At 41.6% G+C, this 9,014-nt stretch overlaps 1 protein-coding gene across 4 annotated transcripts in view; it reads right to left on the bottom strand.

Annotated features, from left to right (window-relative positions):
• Nucleotides 1–755: 755 nt before the first annotated feature.
• The window catches only part of GNB1L (G protein subunit beta 1 like), a 42,747-nt gene continuing 34,488 nt past the window's right edge, over nucleotides 756–9,014 (bottom strand). For all 4 annotated transcript variants that reach the window (XM_039561407.1, XM_019285165.1, XM_019285164.3 and 1 more), the window contains exons 6-7: nucleotides 6,172–6,387; nucleotides 756–1,489 (exon numbers count right to left, since the gene is read on the bottom strand). In XM_039561407.1, coding sequence (XP_039417341.1) covers nucleotides 1,223–1,489; nucleotides 6,172–6,387 — 483 coding nt within the window. In that variant the 3' untranslated portion in view covers nucleotides 756–1,222. The remainder of the gene's footprint in view (nucleotides 1,490–6,171; nucleotides 6,388–9,014) is intronic.

Here is a 9,014-nt window from a genome sequence, read left to right as displayed (position 1 = left end):
GACCTTAATTTGCATGTGTGTTAAGGCATCATCCTTGAAATAATTCCTGAAGTCTTTGATGTTGCTGTTCATTTTTGGTCACTTTTTCTTTGATTTCCACCTTTCTACAGAGCAGAAACAATTATTTCCAATAAAGTATCAACAGTGCACAGCCTGGACACAGTTGTCACTGCAGCTTTGTGACTGAATGCAGCAGTACCCTGGCTCTCAGCACACTGGTGTGTGTCTAATACACTTTAGAAGAAGGCAAATGCTGCTTTGTGAGTCAAACAAAAAAACTTTCATGAATGAATTTCAGCTTCCATGACTGTAGAGATGACAAGTTAATGGAGCCATTCGCACTGTGTGGATAAGGATTTACCCATGCAATTCCCCTAAATGTTCATGGGAGTGTACAGCTGAATCCCAGACTTGCCACGCTGAATCTTACCCCTAACTCTCCAAGGAGAAGGGCGCTAATTGGATTGCCGAGTTTAAATCCTTCAGCTCATCAGTCTATGGAAAGGATTTAGCACTGGCTCTGTAAAAGGCTTTACATAGCTTTGCAGTGCAGTGTTGGGGGACATTTTTTCCCCTTCTTGTGATTAATTGTGAGGCTTGAGGTGACAGGAGACATAATGAAATTCATAAATGCCAAAGGCCGTCCCTAGTCACATTCCTGGCTGTTGGTTTAAGTTAGAAACTGACAGAAGTGTGAACAAATCAAGGGTGTTCTGATAGCCTTTCAGTTACGGGGAAGAAAAAGTAACTGACAATGAGAAACCACTGGAGGTAGTTTAATGGGTATAAATTTTCAAGAAAGAGTGATATTTTACACTGATTCAGATTCTTGGATCCAGAAATTAGTTACAAACAGACATATTCTGCCCCCACCGCAGTTTGAGGGATTCCAGTCCTTTTTTACAAAAGATATTGGCACAAGTTATGTCAGCAACCTGCCAAAGGAAAGGTGTTGCAAAACCTGTAGCAGAACCCAAAGTGACTTATTCCGGGTCTTTGTTTGTGATTGGCCTCGTTCTGCTTGTTATGAATTTTAAAAATTTACTTTCCCCTCTGGAAGACAAAACTTACAGCTTAAACAAGCAGCATAAGAATTAACCTAGGACTCTTCACTTCAGCCTGGAGACAGATTCTACCACTTCCCCACATGCATGTCTGAATTCCAGAGTTAGGGATTGCTCCACCAGTCCTGTTTTCCTAGTCCATGGCAGTGCAGAATGTATCATGTCTGAGCATATATGGACCAGACACTGATGCGCTGATCTTTGGAGCCAGCTGCCAGCAGTCTCTCCCGGGGGTTGCTGTGATCTGAGAAGGACACACAGTGGACAGTTGCTGTGTGATAGTCCAGCACTGCTAAGGGCTTCAGCTTTTTCCAGCCAAAGATCCTGATGCGATGATCCCACCCTGCTGTTGCCAAAATCTTCTTGTCTGCACGGATGGTGATATCAGATATGCCAGCGTTGACAAGTTTGTGTGTTTTGTAAACCTTTGGGAAAAAGTTACAGATGAGCTCTAATTGTTCAAAACAGAAGAAAAAGGAATCTTTTGGGACTTCAGCAGGTGTAGTGCCCACCCCACACACCAGTGTGAGAGAGTGGAGAGTGGAGCTTTTCACCATGTGGTGGACAGTGAGAACAATGATAGACAGAGACAAAACACCTTGAGCCTCCCATCTTCAGAGTAATTTTCACAAAATAAACCCATCCCTTGTATGCTTTTAGTTTATTTTGCATTTAAAGCTATATATATTCTGTCACAAGTGAAGCTCTGAGTCAACGTTTTGAGCAGAGCTTTGTCCTTTTCTTCCAGCTCAACGTTCAAAGCTAAGGCCATATATTTTCCCTGCTTCTCCAATATTCCCAAGCTGAGACCCTTCTGAGCTGGTGTTTAAGTTACCTGCTACTCACTTCTACTACTGTGGCTCCTCACAAAGCCCCCAATAAGCTGTTGTAGCATTTACCTCAGTCTTGAGAAAGGAATGCTTCCAGGTATTGGGTTACAGGGTCAGGAAATCTGTATTTCTAGTACTCCTTCCCAAGAGACTTCTATTTACACCAAATCCAAGGAAGGCATTATGGCCAAGTTACTGATTTCAGTCTTGGAAGCCTTTTGTTACTGTTTGGAGACTACTGGGGCACAGGTTTCTGAGGGGCACAATTTAATTGGGAGGCATTTGGCTTCCTTCAGGAGGCACTGGGGCTGCACAGGACTTAGCCCCTGGAAAGAAACATTTTCGCTTCACTGACACGAGCTTCTCTTGAAGCACAAAGCTCAGAGTAATACACCTTTGCTGTTCTCACCTCAGGTAACTTGTATGAGCGAACACATGCAGAATACGCACACGTGTGTGTGTGTGTATGTACTGGAACAGCTCAGCTTCTGTCACAATGGTGAAAACACCTTTGGCTTATAAAGCTGGTCCTGAACTGCTATTATTTTTAAGTACAATTGGAAATGACACATTAATGCCACTATCTCCTTAAGCCTGAGTCTGTAGCTATCCTGTACCAAAGCTTAGTATCATCCAGTGCCTGTTTTAATTCACTGTGTGGTGTTTACTGTTTGTCTGAGGCAGGAAGGGATTGACAAGCACATTACACCTGAGCAGCTTTCCTCCTTGAAGGACATTCCATGATGCATAGCTAGTACAGGGTTATAAAAACATATTAATTGCACATAATTTTAACCTTTATTCTGGATGTAGAAAATTCCAGGAATGTTGGTCAAGGTTGGTTTCAGATCCAGCTGAACACATATTGGAATCTTGCAGGCACAAAGCCATAAGCAATTAATTTTCAACTATGTAAGAACTGCCCAGCTACCTACTCAAACAGCAGGAGCTGTGCGGTTCGGTAAGACAAAAGGCTGAATGAAACTTCCCATGCTTCTTACAGGCTCTATACATTTCTTTTTTAAAGAGGACCTGAAGATTGTGTCTACAACAGAACAGAGGACAGCAAGTTTTGCACAAGCCTAATGAGAAATAGGAGGCTGTATGGGGGCCTTTTTGTGGGGCTGCTACTGTAAAACCTGTGCTTTTTGTTAGTACATATGTTCCAAACTCCCCAGCGTAGGTCTAACGCAGCATGGCCTCAGTGGAAGTTTTGTTGGTGTAAATATCCTGGCAAGGGAGGATTTATTCCTTACATCACCAGCCTGGCAAATGTAGGCTGGGCCTTACTCTGTAACTGAGATTATTAGCTAATGGCTATAACCAATCCTGGGCGTGGTGCTCCCATCATTACTGTCAATTATGTGGGCAAGATCCATACAGCAAAATCAGGGCAACTGGAGAAATGGCATGTCCTCAGCAAGCTACAACTTGAAAAGGAAGCCTGTAATGGTGATGCCTTTTGGCTATGGAACATGAGGGAACAGTGGGCATTTGTGCATGATCTGCAAATACAAGAGTGAGAGAGAAACGCAACACAAAGGAGAAAACTTGCTCAAGGTATATGCAGCCAGGTGTAATCCTACTGCCAGGGTTTGTGCCATCCTGGGACTTACTACAGTCAATCACTAACTACAGCAGTCAAATAGCAACGTAATTTCCTAACCAGAAAACCAGCTTGTAATTAAGAAAACAAAGAGGTAAAAACAGGTGAGCTGCTTTCAGCCAGTCATGACCAAGGACATGTGCATCTACACCCAAAGCATGTCTTTTAAGCCCTCTGTTTATTAGGAAAATAGCCAAAATAGCAGTAGACTAAGCTTCAGCATTTGGGGTAAACATCTCAGCAACTGAACCAACAAAAATTACATTACAGCTTATAGGATTTTTTCTCTTGTCATATATAAAGAAGCTTCTGTGGTTATGAGATTTCTTAGTTCTACTTTGTTTATTCACCTGCAGAAGCTGTTTACCTCCTACATTCTACCACAAACATCATCACATAATTACACTATCTCATCTAAATCAGAAGGCTCATAACCAATCCCATCATTTGCTGACAGTGATGATTTCAGCAACTTTCCTGTAGAAGACAATACACCAAACTTTCCCCATAGCAATAAACTCTGCAGTTACCTTCATCATCTATTCATTGACACACTGGAACACTGCCACTTAAAACAGAGCTGCAGTACCATCATTGCGTCATTCCCTCTCCAACGGCAGATAGCTGCGCACCACGGTTACTTATTAAAACCTTTTCGAATAAAAATAATGTGCCACTGAGTGGCTTTCCAACGTCTACCATTACCTCAGGTACCTGGAATGTCAGGGGAAAAAAAATCCCCATCTGGTTTATATTATTAATGCAATAGTGGAAAAAAACTTAATCTATGTCCTTGACAATCTCTAGTGCTCATATGAAAGATGCATTTTTTTAGGGCATTCATGCTCCCATGAAGCACAGGAACATTGCTTGTAGCTTATAATATTTGGCATTTAAATTTCTTCTGAGGAAACTTTCTATCTCTCAGTGTGAGGTGCTGAAGGTGAGGTGCAAATCCTACATCCCCTGGGAATGGGAACACCTTGTGAAAAACAATACTTGGAATATTTCAGGTGAACAACTGTTTTTCCCACGAGTTGTGCCTGTAGCCCTGCATACGGTTAACTCATAAGTAAAATGTGCTTTTAAATAAGTAAATAAGTAAAAAGAACAATATTTTCTTTGAACTTAGGCAAACAAGTTTTGCTTTAATTAATGAAAGAACAACTTTCTCTCCACCACCAGAGTATTTGAAAATTTAAGAAGCCTGTCATGATGTCAGATTTCTGTCACCTTGACCTAAGAGAAAGAGTCTCAATACCAAGTTTCCTACTGGGATTGCTCACCTTCCTTCCAATTCCCTGAGTTAAGGACACCTGGTGCAGATGGGGGAGCAGGGGGAGGCTGGGCAGTGGGGGAGCAAACATGACCAAAAACCAACAAACCCAAACCATGACAACTGTGTGTCAGACTTGTGGCTTAGAACACCTTCACTACTTGTTCAGAGTGTGGAGTGCCTCTTTCAGGTCATGTTGTATTGCTTATTAAAGTTCAGACTCCTCCTCATTGAGTGCCATGTCCTCCAAGCTTCCCCTCCACTGGATGTGTTTACACCACACACACTTAGTGCCCTGCCACCCCAGAAATGCAGGTGCTGTGGTGATGCCTCACAGATTCCACACATTTACAGTGTCCCCCAGGTGACGAGTCACCACTGGATGTCCCAGCATGTGCTTTTCTTCCTCTAGCATCATTCAGAAAACAGCATTAACTTGCTCTACTACTTAAAAAAAAAATCTCCATAAAAGCTGCAAGGTGGAACAGCAATTATTGTTCTCCCATGAACTGGTGTATCCAGCAGCTCGCTTCTCTCATGGGCACACAGGGGCTGGTTCAGGCCCTCTCCCTTGTTCATGGAGCAACTGACACTTTAAAAAGGTTAAAGCACTCAGCAGTGGAGATGTTATGCATGGGCCATTTTAATTTTCATGAGCCTTTTTGCACTTTATTTCCACACCTACATTTCCAGATCGTACTTAACGCCTTGGCACTGTTGCTGAAGTTGTCTAGATGAAAGCAGTGTTTATGGCCATTCCCTAGCACAGCCTGAGCTGGGGATTACACGACCTCCTTCTAACCCAGCCACTCACGGTACCACAGCTCAGACACAAACTGGGGGAGCCATTTGCCTGATCTTGTGTCTCTCGCTGGGCTCTGTAGGTGCCAAAGGAAGCTGGGTGCCTAAACCTCATGTTCTCTTGGTGCTAGCTGGGCTACTCCTACTCTTTCTGTTTGTGAAGTATTTAATGGAATACTTCTGTCTTTCCCACAGTGGAAAGCTTGCTATAGCCATTCAAGCAGAACCTTTGGAAAAGCAATCCTTTGTTTCTCATTTTTATAACTCATTTATAATGTTTAGGACATTCCGAGAGCTGGATACTACTAATGTGATAAATGAAGATACAGAGGCAATGGCTTGAGTAATGCTAGGCCTGTGTGCCTGTTGCAACTTTGGTAAAACCAGAAACATGTGAGAGAGGGGTTTTTTTCTTTTTTTTTAAAATACCATCTTTTGCTAAGTCTAGTCACATAGCACAGACATTCTAACCAGTCTGTGATTAATTAGCTAGAGATCTGCAACAACTCCTCTTCATGACTAAATATTTTTTTAGTCTATCAAACTGTTAGTGCAAAGTGGGATAAATGACACTAGAGGGCCAGTGATCCTGACCTGGAGGTTCTGTTGCTCATTGAGGCTCCAGATGCTAAGCACCTTTTCAGATGAGCCCGAGATCCCCTTGGCCTTCTCCGCATCAAAGTCAAGGCTCATCACTGGCTCCTGGTGGCAAATCAGTTGGCTCAACACTTTTCCCATTGATACATTCCAGAGGACAACTGATCCATCTTCATAGCCAGCCAGAAGCACAGGTTGTGAATCACAGTTGAGCTGATTAAGGAAAAATAAAATTGTTTGAGAAGTAAATAGTCTGTTAGGAAAATTACCATCCCTGTGTAGGTTTTAGTCCAAGCACCAAGAGAATTAATTAAAATGCTGACTGGTGTAGAAGTGAAAAAAAATTTAGAAGTCTGGATGTCAAATTTTGATATTCCATCCACTTACAGAAAGCATTACTAAATTACTAAACATTACTACAGCATTGTATCTACATATCAAATTCTAAATTTTATATATATTATATATATTTAACATACACACACATATATATACATACAGAGAGAGAAAATTTCTGTCTGAAAATCCAAACTATTGCCCTCTCTAACACCTGAAAACAGCCTGCCTGAAATTTTCAGGAGCTTTATTTCATGGTCTGAACTTTGTTTGCACTTCTTAAAAAAAATTCCACAGAGCAGGTGAGTTACTCTCAAGCAATACAACCCTGTATGAGCATTGAGAAGTGCCCTGCTTAGGGGTTCCAGTTCCACACTGCCAAGTGCAGGGCTGCACAGAGGGATCGTGTGCCCAGGTGCTCCACAGTGCTCAAAGGTAAACACTGAACCTCCCAGCAGGAATCTCTGGAGTCACCAAGGGGTTAATGGGCACCCGAGTCCACTGTAACCAATTGAAAGCTATTTTGATTAATGATGTCACAGGCCAAAGGGCAGGGCACCCTGGGCAGACACCTAATTTATTTAAGCCTCTGAAATAACTCAAAGAAGGGAACATTACTGGATTACATGTCACACTTAAGGAAAATATTCATCATTGCTCCAGCCAAAAGACTAATGATTCTGTAAGCAGTAACTGGTTACGAGAGTGAAGATGCAAATCCCTAATGAAAAGCAACTAAAAAAGAGGCATCTGTTAATGCCAGTTATTTCTTTAATAGGAGAAGAAATATCAAAATAGACATTGGGATTATTACCACCTCATGTAGGCACATCTAAGAAATGTATCCAACAGGGTATTCAGACCTTTCCAAACACTGTCTGCTCCTCCAGGACTTGTTTGGTCAGTATTCAATTAAAATAAAGGTAAAGGACATAAAGAATTAATTTTTACCAGTATCACATTATTGAATGAGGTCAAACCCGCTGGCTGTCAATGTCATGATACAAACCTGTAGTGGCCAAAGGCTCACTGCCTCTATTAATGGTCCAGACTGTTCTCCCACTGGTTGTTCTATGTTCTGGGGGGAGTTAAACTAACAAGAGATGGGTGGTCTAAAACGACTGCTGAGTACCAGCCTCATGTGCTTCCTTGGCCTTACTGTGCCTAGAGAAGTGTTTGAATGAGGAATGGAGTTCCCTGGGCATGGAACAACACCTCTCCTTAAAAGAAGGAAACCAAGGGGAAATCCTTGTAAATGTAGGAAACCCCCTACATCATCCTTCTGAACAGGTCTGTCCACACCGGGGATCTTGAAGGAGCCTCCTTCCTTCCTTTAAGATCCTTTTTCCTTTGAAAAGGTGGAGGCATGCTCTGGCTAGAAAGGCCCACAAAGCAGGTCTCTCTTAGTGCCCAGAACTATGAACAATTTTTCTGTCAAATTCTTGATTTGCTGAAATAATATAACATCAGAGCAATGAATATATGTCAGATAAATGTGAATTAATGTTAACTCACCAGGTATTTTGGATACAGAATATCTGGTTTTTGATACCAGATATCAAAAAAGTTTTAAAAAAATCTGAATAAAATGAACATTCCAGATTTTATTTGTATTTAATAAAGGGCAAAACCTTCAAAGTAAAACGAAGTATTTCATAGCTACTTTTAAGTTTAAAAAAAGCCCCCAGTTTGAGCATAAAAAATCTCCACAATTATTTGTGCTGCTCTTCTGTGAGCAGAAGACTCCCTCAGAGCCGGGGGCTTACAGAAGGTAGCTGTCATCAGGCAGTGAAACACATCAGCTCCTCTCCCTACTCCAAGTGGGATGGTGGCTTCCAAAGGAGCTCCTCACCCTTATGCTGACAGCAGAGACAGGTGAGTGCTCGGCATTTTGGGAATACCAAGCAAAACCTTTTCTTTTTATGTGCTGTGGGTATCACACTTCAGATTTGAAAAACAGTAATTTGCAAGTGAGATCTAAGACTGGTCTATTTTAAAATCCAAGTACTGTTTCCTATGAAATGTAGGTCTTCCACACTACTTCTTCCTGACTTTCCTAACTATATGAAGTGTAATATTTCAAGGGGTACATGAACTAAAACAATAAAAGCTATTGAAAGATCAGTGGAGCTCTTGGTCTGAGCCTGGACTCACCAAGCAGTGCTTCACAACGGCCTATTTATTTCAATTCCCAGTAACAGACACTGTTGGAGAGAAGTCTCACCATGCACGTTCTGTTTCAGTAAAAAAATGAAATTATAAATCATTGCTCTTCCTAAGCAGAACATTTTGTTGTTGCATTTGGATAACTGTCAAGGAAGGAAGAAAAGGTGATCTCCTGTCAACTCAACAGGAATAATTGCAATAGTTTATATAAAGTAGTAACTCGGCATTTCCAGTTTCGACATGTATTATTCTTGTTGAATTATTTTGTTTGCACCATTATGCAATATGATGCCTTCCCCAAGGAGTGCAAAAAATTTAAGGGAAGACTATCCTTACTC

Source organism: Corvus cornix, chromosome 15 (assembly GCF_000738735.6).
Source record: "Corvus cornix cornix isolate S_Up_H32 chromosome 15, ASM73873v5, whole genome shotgun sequence".
Taxonomy (NCBI): domain Eukaryota; kingdom Metazoa; phylum Chordata; class Aves; order Passeriformes; family Corvidae; genus Corvus; species Corvus cornix.
Note: the sequence above shows the minus strand (reverse complement) of the source record. Positions and strands in the feature narration are given on the sequence as shown.